This window comes from Podarcis cretensis (assembly GCF_951804945.1).
Source record: "Podarcis cretensis genome assembly, chromosome: 3".
Classification (NCBI taxonomy): domain Eukaryota; kingdom Metazoa; phylum Chordata; class Lepidosauria; order Squamata; family Lacertidae; genus Podarcis; species Podarcis cretensis.
Window position 1 is genome coordinate 35,912,677 of NC_137172.1, and position 20,123 is coordinate 35,932,799.

Here is a 20,123-nt window from a genome sequence, read left to right on the forward strand (position 1 = left end):
TCACTGGTTCTGATTTGAAAGAGAGGTAGAGCTGGGTATCATCCACATACTGATGAACACCCAGCCCAAACCCCCTGGTGATCTCTCCCAGCGGCTGCATGTAGATGTTGAAAAGCATGGGGGAGAGGACAGAACCCTGAGGCACCCCACAAGTGAGAGCCCAGGGGTCTGAACACTCATCCCCCCCCACGACTTTCTGAACATGGCCCAGGAGGAAGGAGCAGAACCACTGTATAACAGTGCTCCCAACCACTCTAGATGGTCCAGAAGGATGTTATGGTCGATGGTGTCAAAAACCGCTGAGAGATCCAGCAGAACTAGGAAACAGCTCTCACCTTTGTCCCTAGCCCGCCGGAGATCATCAACCAGTGCAACCAAGGCAGTTTCAGTCCCATGATGAGGCCTGAATCCCGACTGGAAGGGATCTAAATGGTCCGCTTCTTCCAGGCATGCCTGGAGTTGTTCAGCAAACACTCGCTCAATCACCTTGCCCAATAATGGAAGATTTGAGACTGGGCGATAGTTGGCCATATTGGCTGGGTCTAAAGATGATTTTTAAAAAAGCAGTTTAATAACCGCCTCTTTTAGCGGGTCTGGGAAGGCTCCCTCACAGAGGGAAGCATTCACCACCCTCCGAAGCCCATCGCCCAGCCCTTCCTGGCTAGCTTTTATAAGCCAGGATGGGCAAGGATCCAGGAGACAGGTGGTTGGTTTCACTCGTCCAAGCAGCCTGTCCACATCCTCGGAGGTAACAGAATGGAATTGATCCCACACAACTTGACTAGACAGGACTCTAGCACTCTCCTGCCCCGGCCCTGCTTCCAAAGTGGAGTCTACCTCTTCCCGAATCTGAGCAACTTTATCTGCAAAAAACAGATAATATAAATGTTTTATATTGTATTGTAAGTTGTTTCAAGATGATTTATGGGAGGTGATTCATAAATGAAAATAATAATAATAATAATAATAATAATAATAATAATAATAATAATAGTTCAGCATTGTCTACTACATTGTTAGCAGCTCTCCAAGATTTCAGACAAGGACTTTTCAGAGTCCTACTTTAAGATGCCACGGTTTGATGCAAGTGCAAAGTACTTGCTCTGTACCTGAGCTACAGTCTTCCCCCAAAGACGGAAGGATAAATTATAGTAATGAGACACAAACTGTCCTCTGAATCCATCATTAGTTGAGATTTTAATCTGGAACTAAATCAACAGCCATTATAATAGTTACAATGAAATATTAACAGCATTTGAAAGCTAGCTAGGTGGCATTTCTAAGTATTGAGTTGGATGCTACACACAAGGAAAAAGAGCCACCTGTGTGGTCTCTTTCTTAGTTGTTTATGGGGTCCAAAGGGGAATTTGCTTTGGAAAGATGCAGAGGCTGTATTCACATCAACACTGCACTAATAATTTCTATCCAAAGTCCTCTTCCTCTACTCAGCAAAGCAGGCCAGCAGAGGCATAGGAAGTTTGTAAAACTGTGCACATAAAACGCAAAAAAAAAGTGGATAAAGAAAAAGAAAATCTTCATAATATTAGAATTCTAAGTGACCCAATGAAGTTGCTTGAACAGTATGTTCAAGACTGGGGAAATGTATAACTGTGGACATCACCGTGTGCAGAAGTCACATAAATGTTTATTCTGCCATGTGTACGCGAATTAACAGTACACTGCAGCTTCCAGTAAAGTCTATATTAAAAGCCCGCTTTTGCTGAAACAGAGAATTAACTGCAGTTAATTAATCTGAGTTTGTTTTTATTGTCTTGTGATTTTTTTTTAGCATGTATGAGGTTCTCCTCACGCCTTGGTATTGCTGCAGTTCACTACACACACACACACACAGTGGTACCTCGGGTTACATACGCTTCAGGTTACAGACTCCGCTAACCCAGAAATAGTACCTTGGGTTAAGAACTTTGCTTCAGGATGAGAACAAAAATCGTGCAGCGGCAGCAGGAGGCCCCATTAGCTAAAGTGGTCTTCAGGTTAAGAACAGTTTCAAGTTAAGAATGGACCTCCAGAACGAATTACGTTCTTAACCCAAGATACCACTGTACACACACACACACACACACACACCAGTGGATTTATCCTAGTTTTCACTATTCTTAATGGCATCTTTTTTTCTTTCTTTTTTTTAAATTGCCATAAGTACTGTGCTAAAACATTACGCCTTATTTATTTTATTTTATTCTAGAATTTGTGGGCCAAACAGAAGATGCTGCTACTGGAGCGGCTTCGATCATTGTCAACAAGGAAGGTGGGTATCTAGGGATATTCTGAATTTTTTCCCAACTGTTGTTCTAATGAAGTTGCTGGGTTTTGAAGGGGCTGGGGAATCAATCATTTTTCTAGGATTCTGAAAGTTAAAGTGGCACTGTGGTTTAACGTTCACTGAAAACTAAAGTTCTCCTCATGCGTGGACAATAAATAACTGTTGGAGCGGAGGTAGAGAAAAGAAAAACCAACCCAACAACATCCAGGGAGGACAGCTCTACAGTTCATTACATTAGTCAGTACAATATTACTCTTCCCATTTACACTATCCTCGCTTAGCAGAATTAGTTTGCTCGGTAACAATAAAACCTGCAGTATTATCCTGCTCTTCCTTTTCTCGCAAGCCTTCGTAGATAGGTTTTGTACCATTCATATTTTCAAGAAAAGGTCATTTATAACAGAAGGGAGAAGAGCTGTATCTCATTGGTAGGACATCTGCTTTGCACTCAGAAGGTCCCAGGTTCAATCCCAGGTTACACAGCAGAGCCAACGGAAGCCAGGCTATCCCATCCAGATCAGGACACGGGTGGCGCTGTTGTCTAAACCACTGAGCCTCTTGGGCTTACTGATTGGAAGGTTGCCAGTTCGAATCCTTGTGATGGGGTGAGCTCCCATTGATCTGTCCCAGCTCTTGCCAATCTAGCTGTTCGAAAGCACACCAGTGCAAGTAGATAAATAGGTACTGCTGTGACGGGAAGGTAAATAGCATTTCCACGGACTCTGGTTTCCGTCACAGTGTTCCGTTGTGCCAGAAGCTGTTTAGTCATGCTGGCCACAACACCCGGAAATCTGTCTGTGGACAAACGCCATCTCCCCCTGCCTGAAAGCGAGATGAGCACCGCAACCCCATAATCCAAGGCTGCTTTACCTTTTACCTATCCCCATCCAGGTAGTGGGGGTGGGGAGAGAAAGTGGCAAGGCAGTGTCAGGTAGTACCAGGGCCCTTGAACTGTTTTGTTCCACCATAAGAAACTGCCATTCCATTCTTCCTTGTTATTGTCATCTTTTTATCTCCACCCACCATTCCTTTGAGATACAAGATGTTCCCTTGTTGCTGTTGAATATAGCTATCCTGGGAATAAGAGCGAGTATTATGACAACTTGGGGTCTTCCGGCTATTTGCTATGACATTTTACTGACCCACATATGAGTTTTTGGTGGGGCAGATGCCTTGGGGTCGAGCAGGCTCTGACAGCATTGACAGAACTGTAGTATTCTGCAGACCCCTTCCTTGTGTTGTCTCTCCCTCCAAATGCTTTGTGTAATTTTCCACATTGTTTGACTTGTTCTTACGTGTGAGATGTCCTCTTGTAAAGTGCAGATTGTTGTTGTTGTTTAGTCGTGTCCGACTCTTTGTGACCCCATGGACCAGAGCACGCCAGGCACTCCTTTCTTCCACCGCCTCCTGCAGTTTGGTCAGGCTCGTGTTTGTAGCTTCGAGAACACTGTCCAACCATCTCGTCCTCTGTCGTCCCCTTCTCCTTGTGCCCTCCATCTTTCCCAACATCAGGGTCTTTTCCAGGGAGTCTTCTCATGAGGTGGCCAAAGTATTGGAGCCTCAACTTCACAATCTGTCCTTCCAGTGAGCACTCAGGGCTGATTTCCTTAAGAATGGATAGGTTTGATCTTCTTGCAGTCCATGGGACTCTCAAGAGTCTCCTCCAGCACCAAAAGTGCAGATTAGCTCTTACCAAACCAAAGGAGAACATTCATCCCTAGTCTGGAATAGGAAAGGATGGATGGCTGACTTGTTATCCTTGATCAAATTCCATAACACTCTTTTCTAGGAGCTATTTCTGTTCTGAGCAAGGATTTGATGGGCTAAATAGCTGATATGTCTACATCAGGTTAATTAGTACAGATAAGCTGACCCTGCCCAGAACCTATTGCTTAAGACAAAGGTACAACTTTGTTTTCTCCATACACGAGTTCCACAAAAAACCAAGCAAAGATCAGCACTTGTAGACTTAGGCTGGGATCTGGAGGGCAAAATTCACTTCCGCTCATGCAAGGGCTTCTTCTCTGCATGGCATTCCATGGCATTTTGGACGACCTTCCCAACCTATGTTCAGTCCTGAAATAAGCTCTCAGTATCTTGCTATTCCGTGATCACCTCCAATATTCACGTGCTTTTCTTGTGCCTGTCTAGTGAGATAGTGCTGGGGGAACACAGTATTTCTGGGTGAGAATGACATCTCCTTTGTTCCCCGGCATGGCCTCTGATCGGGCGTGTCAGCATGTTATGACTGTGAAGCCTCAAAGGATACTGGCCAGTCTAGCTGAGAGCACCAAAATAGGCTGCTATACGATATATATAAAAGCCAGGACAAGTCCGTGACTTCCCTGGGTAGCTTCAGGGGGCTCAAAACCCTGGCAGGGCCAAGCACTGTGCTAAAGACCTGGGGAGGTCATTCAGCACTTCGCTTTCCTACAGTACCTCTGATGTAGCATTGTTCTGGGACACTGGGAAATTCTAAAAAGCAGAGTGTAAGATGAGCCTGCTGGAACAGGCCAATGACCCTTCTAGTCTGGCATCTTGTTCTCACAATGGCCAACCAGACACCTTTGGGAAGCCTGCAAACTGGACATGAGTGCAACAGCACTCTGCCCTCCTGAAATTCCTAGCAATTGGTATTCAGAGGTACAATGCCTCTGACAGTGGAGGTAGAACATAGCCATTGATAGCCTTGTCCTCCATGAACATGTCCGATCCTCTTTTAGATAGCTCATTCGGTAGAGCATGAGACTCTTAAATCTCAGGGTCGTGGGTTTGAGCCCCGCGTTGGGCAAAAGATTCCTACATTGCATGGGGTTGGCCGATATGACCCTCATGGTCCCTTCCAACTCTGTTCTATGATTCTGAGTTGGCGGCCATCACTTCTTCATGTGCAAGCAAGTCCCATAGTTTAACAATGCGCTGGGTGAAGACGTTCTTTCTTTTATCTGTCCTTGAACATTCAGCTTCATTTTGTTGTCGAGCAGCTTGGAGATCACTGTAGCACTGCTGCCACCCACCAACACTGCCAGGTAAGTGTTGGTCCCACCAACGCAGGAGACAGAGACAGTTTGCCAAGGGCCCCCTCAGAGTTGGAGCCAAACCAGGAAACCAGCAGAAGCCTGCTTCAGCTTAACTGTATCTTTTGCTGTTAATTAATCATTACACAAAGACTGAAGAAAGACTTTTTTCCATGCATGCAGATGCCTGAGTACAAAAGGTCTTAAGTGTACCTTGATACCAGTGAAAGCTTTTGTGTGTGTGTGTGCGTGTGTGTATTTACACACACGTAAAATTTAAAGAAGTAAGATTAAAGAAAAGTATGTCAAACACAAACTTTGACTCTGGAGGGGCGTGGGGAGATGTTACGTGGATCTCGTGTGTTAGCTTAATAAACTTGGCAGCTGTTGTACAGCCAGAGGGGTGCATGTTGGGTTTTTCAACATCGTAGGCAAGAGGTAAAAACAGAGGAGCTCCACCCACAGCTTGACCTTGGCTACTTGAACACTGTCACCTAGCGAGCTGTCATAGCTTGCTTGCCAGAGGAAAGTGGTTTAGAAAATGATACACAGGAATGCTGATTCTGCTGCTGAGGTTGTTGAGACAGTGTGCCAAAGTGTGGTCACTGTTGTCCAGCAACACTAGCTAGATGCTCCAGATTAAAGGACACCTGCAAATCTTGGTCAGCTTGACACTTAATCCACTTCCTAGTGTGGAATTCTCAGTCTCACCATAAAACAGTAGCCTTCAGACTTTTCAGACCTGGGACCCACTTTTTTTAAAAAAAGCAAATTAACGGTGCTTATTTTCTATTCCACAATATGTTTGCAGTTCCTTTTCTGCTTTACTGTCTCCCTCTTAAAAATAAGAAGAGAGGATAATGATATTTATATCCCAGAATTAGGGGCAGGAAATAAAGAGGACAGGACTTCAGCACTTCAATAGTCCTGCAAGATGCACCTTCTAAAATTCCCTTTTTGATACAGCTTCGAAGGTGCAGGAACTTTTCCCTTTTCCCAATCTCTCCACTCTAGACCCTAATGTAATAATAATAATAATTTATTATTTATAACCCACCCATCTGGCTGGGTTTCCCTAGCCACTTTGGGCGGCTCCCAACAGATATTAATAAATGTAACCCACATTCATTTGGGATCTTAACAACTTGATATGGGGTTGTAATGTGTTCGTTTTGCTCCAGATTCTGGATGCCCTTCTAGAATTCAGGGTGTCTCAATGGTTCGGTCAGAACAAACGAAATGAGTTAGTTCTTCATGCAGTCAATAGTTATCATATTCTGTGGTGTGAGATATATTTAGTGGCCACTAGCTTATATGGACTTAAAAATAAATAAATAACCAGGTGAGTAAGTATCTTAATGGCCATTGTGGCTAAAAATGGAAACTTTATTTAGCTTAGAAATTCTGAGTTGTATCCAACAAGGTCATCCCAGTCATGCAAGGACTTCCACTTGAGCAACAAGTTTATCCCTGTGATCCTCGGATGAAGGGCAGAATATAAATAAATAAATAAACAGAACTTACCTTCTTTGTTTTCTTGTTCCTTCTGCACTTCACAAATCTGTTCTGGGGTTTCCCCATCCTTTCAGAGCAAGGTTTAGGAGGGGGTGCCAGTGGAAGTCCTTAGGCGCATGGGAAAACTTTGTTAGACTGTATTTCTCTGATTAAAAGGCACCACTGCAAACACTGGTAATAGTTATCTCAGTCGTGCACTGTTTGAGAATCTCCCAGGGACAACTGGATCGCCATTGTTGAAGATAAACCAATGGACTTTGGTGTGATTCAACAAGTGGATTCCTTTCTTCTTAAGTCTTGGAAGCTTTGCAACAAATTGCATCATGAGCTTCATATCTAGGACCAATGTTATCTAGGACAAACTTTCACACAGTTTCTAGTACCTTCCTATTGAGGTTTTCAGAAACGAAATGATAAGAGTCCAATCCAACAATGCCTCTAGGAGGAACTCATCCCAGGAAGAGGAGGGGGACTGTGAAGATCCCTCAACACCACTGAGGATCCTGAAGAAAATGCTGTCACAGTCAAGCTCTCTAGTTACCAGCCCCGAAAACAATTTGCCTGCCCCCATGACCCCCCCCCCCACACACACAAATGCTTGCCTCTGGCACAGGCTCTGCCTTCACCTGTAGAGCACACATGCACACATATACAGGGGCTGCGGTGGTGTTTGGGCCAAAAGAAATCCAGAACTGGCAGATGAGTTCTTGCCTGGTGCTTCACTATGGGCGGGGAGCAGTCTGGTCAGGAGGAAGCCAGAGAAGAACCAGGTGTGCATTGAGATCCAGCAGCTGAGCTGGAATGGGAAGGAGCTTCCTGGGCGGATATAAACCTCCTAGTCTCTCCTGGACTTGTGCTGGGATGACAGCTGCTTATCATGCTCCCATAAGCCAGCTCCAAGCTCAGCCTCCCATGAACCTGTTTCAGTTACCTTTGCTCCATCTCCATCTCTGGTTCACCTTGTTCCCAGACATGGGGAACGGACAACAGGCACTGTGCAGGGCACATTAGGTGCACCTCGGGAGCTCTTGGTGGGCACATTAATAATAGGCAGGTTTCTTTCCCCTGTTCAGACATTCACTGAGAATATGGAAAGAAGAGTGCAGCTCCACACACTGAACCACCCATAACTCAGGCCTTGGTGCCTTGAGCAGGAGAGTCTGAATGGGGAATCAAATGGTGTTTGGCTGAATACACTTTGAATTCTTCATGCAGTCAGGGATCCCAGTCTTAGGTCTGCATGAATTCAGACACAAGGATTCAAACGGCATTCTCAGCAAGGATTTGAAGTGCATTTAGCAGAATGTGTCTCCCACTTCAGACTTTCCTGCGCAGCACATGAAATTTGGGGTTGAACCAATTATGATACTGTAGTTCCGGCTAGCATGTGTGATCTTCTCCCACTGTCCCTCCACACATTTGGAGAACAGGTCTTTTGTCTGATAGGGAAAAGAGAAGGGCAAAAAGCTTGGGCTTTAACCAAAATAAGCTTTCACATGTGACTGTTTGAGCTATGTTACCAGTGGCCTAATTGCTTTGGAAACTTGAATTCCTCCCTGTGAGTTCATGATGTTATCTTATCACTGTATTTTTGGGAGGCGCTTTTTTGCACGCAAGGAACTTGGAAATCTCATTCATGAAAAATACTGTGTTCCTAAAGCTTAGCTCTTTCTTTGCAACCAACCCACAGCCAATCAGGTGACCATTCATGATTTGCAAGCCCCAACCCTTCTCTGGTGAAGCTTAATCCCCCCCCCAACTGCATCCCACCCCCCCCACCCCCGAGATCAGCTTCCTGTGGCTGCAGCTATGACCCAATACACCTTCCAAACGCAATGGGATTTACTCCCAAGAAAGAGAGAAGTCAAAAGTGCAGAATCACAAAGATAAAGTTTAAACTCTTTCTTAGCATTTCAAGCCCCTCCTTTGACCTAAACATTAGGAAGAACTTCCTGACAGTAAGAGCTGTTTGACAGTGGAATTTGCTGCCAAGGAGTGTGGTGGAGTCTCCTTCTTTGGAGGTCTTTAAGCAGAGGCTTGACAACCATGTCAGGAGTGCTCTGGTGGTGTTTCCTGCTTGGCAGGGGGTTGGACTCGATGGCCCTTGTGGTCTCTTCCAACTCTATGATTCTATGACCGACACACAGCCGGAGTTGAAACACATCAAACCATGACACGGTGTACCGACATGGAATTGAAACACAGCCCCACTGCATTTTAAGCCTTTAATGTGTACATGGCCTTAGCAACACTCCTTAGCGATAGCAGTAACTTCAGGAGCAGGCAGACACTGGTGTGGAGGAAAGCCAGGCTCAGTGTAGTGTGTGGTGAAGCAGCACTGACATCTCCTTCCCTGGGGTCATGGAGACTCCAGGAATATAATCACACCAGGCAGTTGTACCAATCTGTCTTGGATGTGCAGTATGTGCAACAGCACCACTGTAAAACATGCCCTAAAGGCAAGGCTGCATGCTACAGTAAGCTGGAGCTATACATTATGATAAACGCAAGCTGCTGCCGAAAGCAACAGACCCTTGTCACGTTCCCCTCCCCACCCACCCCTCTCAGAATAAAGTGTAATGAAACATAACTGAGTTCTGATGTCATCATCAAAATACAAATCTGAAGTTGTGGTGTCTGTTCAAGGAAGCGGTGGGCTCTTCTAAAATAACTTGACGCTTGCTGTTTATTTGTTTTATTTCAGAATTGTTAGTCCACTTATTTGCAAGTTCTAGTCATCACAGTACTTTTTCTTTTTAAAAAACAAACACACATGCTGAAACATTAAGTAGGTGCCTTCTGTCTCAATTTTTAAACAGCTGTTGAAAACTCTTCTATTCCGTCAGGTTTAAGCAGGCAATTAAGAATAACATATTTCCATAATAGTTGGCTATTTTCTGATTTCAACATTTTATATAGTTTTAATTGAATGATTTTGTGTATAATTGTTGTAAACTGCTCTGACACTTTTTATGAATAGTGGTATGTAAATATTTTTAATAAGCAAACAAATAAAAGCACATCAGAATGATTTCTGTCCCCACGCTGGCTTAATCTCAGCCTTGAAGGGCCCCTATTAGAAGAACTTTGAGCAGATCATTTTTTTAAACCTAAAGGGGTTGTATTCCCCTTTGACCAACGCTCTTGAGAGTCATGCGCCAGTGGTAGACAAGCAAAAGTGATTCTCTCTCTGACACACATTTTCATATATTGGGACAGGCATTCCTTATTGGAACCAAAAAGTTTTCCACTGACAAATTTCTGTTAAAGCATCCTCTTGACAAACGTTAATGGACACTTAGGAATCAGTTGACCTAAGGATGTGTCTCTCCAGTGTGCTTCCTGAATCTCATGAATTGTCTTGAGCCTATGGAAGCTCAAACCATAATATTATTTTAGACGACAACATAGCATGAAGTTCCCTAGGTGCAAGCTCTGATTGAAGCGAAGGGGAGATGTACAGCTATGTGGGTAGAATCCATCCCTTTGCGAAAGAGACTGGTTGCATGGTTACTTGTAAACATTTTAAAAACCAGAATTCGTTTGTTTTTTAGGGGAAAACTTTATCGTCATTGTTGCAGGAGCAAATTTGCTTTTGAATTCTGATTACTTAAAGAGGGCTGCGCACGTCATCTCAAACGCTAAAGTCATGGTCTGCCAACTTGAAATAACCCCAGCTATTTCTCTGGAAGCCCTGAAAATGGCACACACCAGTGGAGGTAATCTAATAATCTGTCTTAATTATTTGCTCCCTTTTAAAATGTTTTTATATCCTTTCAAGGCAGCAGGGCTTCAGGACTATTTTTAAAACTCAGTAGTGGAAAAGAAGGTGACGTGTGTTTGGCAGCTTGTGCCAGATTTGAAAAGAAGAGCAAAACTATGATTCAATTTGATTGGCATGACAGAGTTCATCTCTTAATTGTCATAAGAGGCACATACTCACTGGCTGGGTTCATGGAGCCTTCCCCAAACTGATGCCCTCCATATCTTTTGGACTGTCATGTCCCATCATCCCTGATCATTCTCCATGGGAATTTTAGCCCGGAAACATTTGGAGCACATAAGTTGGGAAGGCAATGTCAAACCATGGTTTAGTGTTCTGTGCACGAGCAGCAAGAAGCCATTGCAAGCCTTGGATTTTTATGCTGCTGCCTTTCTTCCTCCTCCATTACTGGAAGGGGGACTACATAGCTTCACTTTCTGCAAAACACTGCTTGTCATTATGTACGGCCCAAGGGACTGGGGTTTAAAACAAACTGGTTAGTTAAACAAGCCAGCTTCGAAACCCATAGTTTGAGGTTGGCTTGCTTAGAAATTGGCCAGAGTTTGTTTTAAACCACAGTCTTTGCTTCATCCATAACAATAAGCCACGTTTTGTGGAAAGTGAGGCTAAATTCTTCTGCATGACCCTTTACTGCAGCAGTCACACCTCTGAATGTTGCTTTCGCCTACAGTCATCCTTCTTGTTCTCCTTACTTGCTACCCCAGAAATTAGTAAAACTTCAGTCCTACAGCCACTTGCCTCAGAGGATGCTTCGTTGAATTCAATTTGAATTACACTGAGCAAACATGCATAAGTTTGTGTAATCTTTTGCTTAGAAAACCCATTTGTTTCAACAGTGCACACCTGCGCTAGGCTAGAGTGACAACCTTGTGCATCTTATGAAGTGACCATAATAAATTTGTTGTGCCATAATAAATTTATTAGTGTTGAAGGAGCTCTTTTTGTAGCAGCAAGGGCAAATTATTAAGTGTTTCATTACATCACATGTGTTAAACCAAAAATAAATAAAAAATTATTAGGTGAATGTGAGCAAGAAAGGCATTAGCAAGTTAAGGCAAGAGACTGTGTAATTGGAAGATCAGAACCATCCTAACCATTCCATCTTTCGTCACAGTGTGCTCCGTACTCCAGTAAATCTATGGCCACCTCTCCCCTAGATGACAGGACAAACATGTCAAACTGCCTTGTTTAACCACATCCCCATAAACACTTTGCTAACACTGCGCAGTATTAAACACCCTCCCAGCTGGAGTGTGTTAGTGGCATTTCCTTTCCTTTAGTCTGCAGATGCTGCATGTTTAATGCAGGGGTTTATGTTAGGAAGCACACTAGACTATTTGTGTTTAACAGATGCACACCGAGATGCCATGCTCAAAAGAAAGGGGGAAGTGAGGAAACGGAAACTTGCGGTTGTAAGCCCTCTTGTCCCCATTCACTTACCCCCGTTTTACAAGGCTGCGAACCGACAGTGTTACACTTGCCAATGTCTCACTGTCCTCCTAGTAGTCATTAAAGGTCCCTGTGGCAGCTTTTGTCTAAGCGCTGGCCTCTGTTTTGACTGGCACAGTGCCCGGACAGGTCATTAAATCCAGCATGCCAAAGCGATTGTAGCACTCTTGACTCGAATGTTATTCTTCTTGTTTGCTTGAGTAGTTAAATGGAGGAGCTGAAGTCGCCCATTTATGGACCCTGCTTTCTCAGAAGTGCCTAAACAAAAACATTGATTCACCCACCATTCTGCTTTTTTTTAAAAAAAACGTATTGTTGGTATATTACCTTATACCCACAAGTCTCAGGGCGAATTGCAAGATAAAATCACAATATAAAATACATAATAAAAATAAGAACAAGAACAACTCAGTTAACCACCGCCCCCAACACATTCTAAAGGGGCTTTGGGTGTCAATAAACCAAAGGTTGAAGAGGAATGTTTTTGCCTGGCACCTAAAGGTATATAATGAAGGAGCTTCCAAGCCCCTAGGGCAGGGGTGGGCTACCTATGGCCCTAGTTTCACCTTCAGTCTAATTTCAAAAGCTTTCTGCAAGCCATCAGTTCAGATCTCAGGCAAGAGCGATCTGTGCCACCTCCAGGTAGCCCACTGGGTGATGCAAGGGAGAGAGAGAAGCGGGTGGCAGAAAGGGAGAGAGAGAGAGAGATAAAAGGGGATGGTTCTGGCCCTGCCCACCACCGGGATGTAGCTCCCTGAAGCAATGTGGCCACCAATGGGGGGGGGGAATGACCCCTTGTCCTACCTGCTAAGGCTGTCCCTCCCTCGCCAGGGGTGGACCCCTGCCCACTTTGCTTCAAAGAAAACCAGCTTGCAGGCATGCCACCACAAGCTGACAGGGATGGGCCTTGACTCTCTTGACGTGGCCTGAAGACCTCAGATTGCCATCCCTCTGACTAAGCCAGCAGTCCTGACAGTAGAGGCTTGCATCATTGCAACAGGAGACAGTAAGAGGCAAGCTGCTTTGCTTGCCTTCTCCACCCTACCGTGTCTTGATGGGGCTAGAGAGCATTGTGCCAAATTACCATCACACAGTCAGCAGAATATAGGGAGTTGGTTGCCCTGTTGCATTGGATTGCTGGTAGTTGCTTGAGCAGCCTTTTCTATTACTGTACGGATTATCCTCCCGTGCATTTTGCAACCTGTCTTGGACGTATTCCAGCTCCTTTCCTTTAATTTGCTTGTACTCTAACGGGATAGAAAGTGCCTCCCTATCTTCACAGCTCCTTTCTCATACTACAAAAGTGTGCTCTCAACCGCTTTGAGGGATGGAGTGATGAAAAACCTTACTTCATTTCCAGTGCTTACATTTCAGTTTCTGCATAGTTTAGGCAAATCTCTCCCCCCCCCTCCATTTCCCCTGTCTTAAATAACCATTTTTCTGGGTGCTGCTAGCATGATCCGGGGTCGGTTCCCTCACTGTGCCTCTGTGAGGGGGGTGCTACTTTACAACATAGCACCCTTCCAAAGGCATTGCTGGGAGAGAGGAGTGGCCGCCCCATTGAACAGGCCCCCCCCTGCCCCCCAACAATGCCGCTGGAAGGTTGTTACAAGGCATCCTCTCACAGAGGCACACTGGGGAGAAATGGCCTCTGACTGCACTAGGACTGCCAACCTTGCTTGTCACATTGGCAGAAAGTTTATGGAAAGGAGGAGGATACGGCTATGGTGTCTTGAACTCAAATTGCAAGTCCCTCTCCCTTGCCCCTCAACAAAGCTTGAAGCACATCTTTTCCGCTTGCTGGCACTCTTATCATCAGAAAACATGAGAATTTGAGCCCAACTTTAGGTTATACACAGTGCACTAGGGAGTGCTGCAGGAGCACTGCATACTTCTGTTTCCCATATTTTACAGAGACTAAGACAATCAACTTGAAGGCATTAAGTGTGACCAGGGTTTTGAGGAAGAGTCCAGGTGTAACAGCTAGCTGAGCGGGTAGCCTTGGTTGGGCCAAACTTCAGAGATTCTGTGGGATGAGGCAGGCTGCTTATTTACTGAGGCACATGCTGGCAATGAGCTGCCATTTCTGCTGTATGAGCTTCATTTCCTTCCATGTTTCGCATTGGAAGTATTCCTGCTGCAATAGGTAAACATTAGGATAACCAGAACCAAGCTCAGTGAATTGCATCTCTAATCTGGAAGAGGGTTTGTTTTATATGGAAGGCTGACAGGACACAGGATGTTAAAGACAAGCTGGATTCTGTATTTGGTACTTCCATTAGCTGAGTGAGTTTCCATGCACCTTTGATTTTCAAATTAAAAGCAGCAAACAGTCTTGTGATTCTTAGATGGAATATCTTATAAAAATATTAAACAAATTAGCAGTAACTCAACTTTATGTTTTCTGAATTCACCAGAGCTTTCATTTTGCTAATTAATTCTTCTTTTCTCACTGATGACAGTGGCATGATAATCAGGGCTTTAATATTCTAACAAAATTGGTTAACTAAACCATTATTATTTATTGTGAATCGGAGTTGCATTTTTGTTTTGTAACATGAGAAAGTAGGATATTTTCCTGAAGATTTGTGGGTCTGCAAGTAATTTATATATCTTGGTGAGGAATGTGGAGATGAAAGTGCCTTCGCCATAACAACACAGAGTTTTTGCTGGATTCTGCCCAATTATACATATTCAAGCATCATGTGCCATTGATTTAGACATTTTCCATTTTCTTATAGTGAAGACTTTATTTAATCCTGCTCCAGCCGTTGCTGACCTAGATCCACGATTTTATACCTATTCTGACATCATCTGCTGCAATGAAACTGAGGTAAATACATGTCACCACGATGATTTTGGTCGCTCTGGACCAATGCAACTTTTTAAATATGTTTTCTGCTACATTTGAATGCAAATAATTGGTTCAGATTCTGAAAATGCTGTATTGTACAATGCTGGCTTTACTTGGAATGGGCTGGATAGCACCTGAAACAGAACTGATAATTCCCCCCCACACACACAAAAGGTCTCCATTTCACTGGTTGTAGTGGCATAAAAAGTAAAGGTAAAGGGACCCCTGACCATTAGGTCCAGTCGTGGCCGACTCTGGGGTTGCGGCGCTCATCTCACTTTATTGGCCGAGGGAGCCGGCATACAGCTTCCGGGTCATGTCGCCAGCATGACTAAGCTGCTTCTGGCAAACCAGAGCAGCACACGGAAACGCCGTTTACCTTCCCGCCGGAGCGGTCCCTATTTATCTACTTGCACTTTTTGGTGTGCTTTCAAACTGCTAGGTTGGCAGGAGCAGGGACCGAGCAACGGGAGCTCACCCCGTCACGGGGATTTGAACCGTTGACCTTCTGATCAGCAAGTCCTAGGCTCTGTGGTTTAACCCACAGTGCCACCCGCGAAAGAGGAAATAAACATACAGTTCATACTTCCACTCTGAAAGCTTTGTCCAATGGCTGGGTTTGTAATGCGTAATCATGGTTCAGAATTACAAGAATAAAATGAAATAAGAGGATTAAGTGATTTTCTCAGGGTGGTGGAGGGTGTGAGTGCTGTGTCCCCTTGGTGTGGTGATTGTGGCACTTGCCCTTCTTCTGATAGAAAAGGTTTTCTCTTGGCGGGTGGCAAAAATGGGGGGTCAAGAAGGATCAGTTGGGAGGGAAGGAGAAATGTCCCTATTTTCATGTGAGGAGTGTTGGAGGGTCTAGGAGAGCATAGTGTATAAACCTGAGAGATTCCAGCAGACTGCAAGAAAGAAAGAGAAGGAAAGCAGGGCTATTCTGTCGTCTTCTCCTCCATGTGTCACCTTGCAGTGCCCAGTGCTAGCAGACTACCTGATTTTTTTCCATGCCAGCTAGCCAGCCAGCCACCATTATAAGAACTGTAACTATAAGAACTGGTACTTTCCACTTCTCCTCTTTTCCCCTTTCTACTGTGCCTTTTCTTCTCCCAACCCATCCTTCCCCCCCCCCCCTTTTGTGTTGTGTCTAGAGTGTAAGGCTGAGGGCAGGGACGGCTTTTTTAAAAAGTTGCTCTGCAACTTTATTTGGGAGCCTTTTTCATCGAAGAGCAGGGTAAAATGCTTTGAATATAGGCTCGTAAACAATAAACTATAGATCCAATGCACTGCCTTGCTGAACTTACTCAGCTATATCCAACTCCACTCTTGACATTTCCAGTCTAGTTTTTGTCATCTTGTATCATGACTGGAAGTCCACACAGTCAGCCTGTGGCAGAGATGGGGCATGCTTGCAGGTCTGCCTGATCGAAGCCCACCTCTGTGTCCATATAGTTCTCATGCATCCACATGGTCCCAAAGATTAAAAGAATGGTGCCATCTCTCACACCAGGTTTTCTCCCATTGAGGGCCAGCATGTTGAGAGGTGAAAGATCCCACATAGCAGGTTTATAGATAATTTAGTAAAATTATTACCTGTATTGGAACAGATGAAGCTTGACCATATGGAACACAGCAGTATAGGGGGTGGGGGTGGGTGGGGGTGTAGGGGGCAGTATACCTGCCAATCATCATCTTGAAATATTTCTAAAGGAAAAAAGAATTCAGAGCTCATCACAATTAACACCCGTCCAACTTTTTGCGCTGACTAGCCACCTACTTCAAAGGGAAGTGGAAATTTATGCCCCATTGTCAACATGAGCTGTGAAGTTTCTGCCAGGTTCCTTAATAATTCATACTGTGTGCTTGTAATCGTCCATTTATGATTGGCTGATAACAGTTATGGGATCAGACAGGAAGTTTCTGTTATTTATCTTCTGGGCAGCAGAGGCATAAAACTAGTCTGTGACTTTGCAAAGCCTTGGAAGTACCCCAAGTTGCTGCAAACCCTGCCACATGGGCTGCATCCTCCAAATATCTGTTGGATGGAAGCACATCCACCAAACACTTGTGGATGCTTCGACAACCACAAATACTTGGTATTGTGAAACATTTTGTTCATTCCGAATTGTTGTGCTAGAATGGAGCAAAAAAAAACAAGGGTATAATATCAGTGGGCTATCTACCACAAAGGATATTTCACAAGCTGTGGTTTCAGATACATATTTTTCATTGCTTTAATAAACTTTTATTTGTGCAGCTTCTACTTTTTGTATGTGGTTCGTCTGCAAAATACTGAGAATGCATCTTGCAAGATTATCAGTTCCTGATTTTTTGCTTAGCTGGTAGTTTGGTCCGGTCCCTCCACCCCCCCCCCCGACTTTTCCCAGAAAGATCAAGCCTGTTGAAACTGGCTTGTTAATTCACTGTGCACCAGATGCAGCAGAGCCTAATCCCTGAGGTTTGCCCAGGAATGTGCTTGTTCTCTGTTCTTTCTAATTCTTCTAATAAAAGAATTGCAGAATAAGTATATCAAATGTTGGTCCTGTGGAAGCCAAAACCCTAAGGTTGTGTGCCACTAAGTGATTTCAGACTTGAAGGGAAATGGTTGTAGGTGTTGCATTTATAATGTCCTTGGCGCTTTAGAGAGTTATTCCAGGAAAAAAAACCAATCTCAGATGTGCAGGGCCAGCCATGTGTATGTTACTGAATGCATTTGTTGCATTCACATATAAGGGGTGTGTGTGTGTGCTATTATTTACACAAAAAACATACAGAGGAGGGAAGCCCAAACCTGCCCCCTTCCCATCTTGCTTCTGTTCAAGGGTGCCAACTTGAATAAAATATGGAGGGGGGGGTAGGTAAGCCCCGCCCTGCATAATCAATCACAAGACGCGGTTCACACACAAACCATTTGAATGACAATGCCTATCAACTTGGGGGGCAGCCCCATCAAATATTTTATTGGGAGGAACGAAGCCCCCTCAGCCCCTAGGATTTGGCTCCTATGTTTTCGTTGCTTTAAGCTCGGGGTAGGCAACATTTTTGTCTGAGGACCATGTTCCTTTCAGAGAAGACACCCCAGGGCCATTTTACAGTGGTGGGTGGAGCCAGAGACAAAGGTGGTCAGAGTAACAAATGTAAACTCAAACTTTGTACAGTAGTGTAGTCTCTACACCACCACCACCCATAACGTGGACCTAACGGCAAGTGAAAAATCCCAACAATGGATGGGACTTTGCTGAGCAAAACGGGCTAGGGCTGGGTGGCACAATGCTATTTTTGCATTTTCCACGTTACGAAAAATGCATTGCTCTTTTTGCATTTCCCGTAGTAGACTTGGAACATGCCTGGTCATGTTTCTAAAGGTGTGACAGTTTGGAGTGGGTACAATGAAATAAGGAGTCACACCTTAGAAATTCATTTCTGCAGAATGTGAGCTTGCATATCTTTACGCTGTTGAATTCTGCATTTCTGCTTAAGCACTTGGTTCTGCAGCAGTAGCATTACCTGTAGATATGGGGGGGGGGGCTAACAGATGTTGCCAGACTCCAACTCCCATCAGCCTCAGCCAGCATGGCTAATGGTCAGGGATGATGGGACCTGTAGCCCAACAGCATCTGGGGGTACCACATTGACTGTATATTGACTTGTAGATTATCAATATAAGTAATTTGGTCATTTCCTCAACTCTCTGTGAGTGTTTTACGCCTTTTTGCAAAATGTGGGGGTAGGAGCCAGAGGGAAGAATCTTTTTCCCTTGGTCTTATGTAGAAAGCTCTTTAAAAATATCCTCCTTGGCCTCCTGCTATTGTGTCTTCGTTTTCTTTTTTAGAGCAGCCATTAGTTATTTCCTCCAATTGTATTTTTTTTTATTTAAAAAAGGGATTTTATTGGAGGGAGGAACTTTCCAACACAGCCCAGCAGTTTTATATTTAATTTCACAATTGACACTTCGTGGTACATTTTAACTTTTGGCACGTAGCATCTGTCTAGTGTCTGTTACCTTTGCGGGAAATCGACTCCTGGCCTGCCTTGCGGTGTCCTCATTTCCCCCCTCTCCCTCTCTATCTCAGCTGCATCACAATTGTTGCAAATACAGCTGGAGGCAACTCTTTGCAGATGGCAGACGCAGCAGAAACTCCTAAAGGCATCTGTATTTGCCTAATCGCTCCGCAACCACCTTTGTATACTGTGCAGCACAGAAGGAGGGCCAGACAATAACAGTCAAGGACTGTGGGCGCTCTCTGGGATTAAAGCAATAACACAGTGTTCTGTTCTAAACTAGGTACTATCACAATCCATGCAATCAACAGGGTGTGGTGCAGATGTATTTGCATCTTGTAACCTGCCCTTCCTTCAAGAACCTCATTGTGGTATTGCCTCATTGTGGCATTGTAGCATGCGCCCCACTTTGGGGGATGGTGAGAAGGGCTAGGGCCAACGGTACAGGGTTTCATATCTAGACTAGAATGAAATGGTGGAAATGATTAAGGAAGCAGACTTTGGCAAGGCACTAGGAGAAACTTGCTAACCGTAGGCGGCATTCGATGGTGGAAAAGACTGAGCAGTGGACTCTCCTTAGGAGACAGAATCATAGAGTCTTAGAGTTCGAAGGGACCCCAAGGGTCATCTAGTCTAACCCCCTGCAACGCAGGAATCTCAGCTAAAGCATCCATGACAGATGACCATCCAACCTCTGCTTAAAAGCAGCTTCTCAAGAGTGTGGCCCCAGGTTCATCTCTCTCTCTCTCTCTCTCTCTCTCTCTCTCTCTCTGTGTGTGTGTGTGTGTGTGTGTGTGTGTAACAACAACAACAACAATTTATTATTTCTACCCTACCCATCTGGCTGGGTTTCCCCAGCCACTCTGGGTGGCTTTCAACAGAACCGTAAAAACAGAATAAAACTTCAAACATGAAAAACTTCCCTAAACAGGGCTGCCTTCAGATGTCTTCTAAAAGTCGGATAGTTGTTTATTTCCTTGACGTCTGATGGGAGGGCGTTCTACAGGGTGGGCGCCACTACCGAGAAGGCCCTCTGTCTGGTTATATATTCCAAAACTTCTCTCTCTCCCTCCCTGTCTCTCTCACACACACGCACATTGGATTGGCTTATAAATGAACCAAGCCTTCCCCCCCCCCCAAGGGAAAGCATGGTTATTTCCCAAACCAATCCAAGTTCCTTCATTTCCCCCTAGGACAGCCCTTCCAAAGAACCTCCTGCGC

General features: G+C 44.5%; 1 protein-coding gene across 3 annotated transcripts in view; it reads left to right on the top strand.

Annotated features, from left to right (window-relative positions):
• Window positions 1-20,123, top strand: part of RBKS (ribokinase) — a 66,230-nt gene that overhangs the window by 21,481 nt on the left and 24,626 nt on the right. For all 3 annotated transcript variants that reach the window (XM_079969320.1, XM_079969319.1, XM_079969321.1), the window contains exons 4-6: window positions 2,207-2,269; window positions 10,371-10,535; window positions 14,791-14,882. In XM_079969320.1, the coding sequence (XP_079825446.1) occupies window positions 2,207-2,269; window positions 10,371-10,535; window positions 14,791-14,882 (320 nt within the window). The remainder of the gene's footprint in view (window positions 1-2,206; window positions 2,270-10,370; window positions 10,536-14,790; window positions 14,883-20,123) is intronic.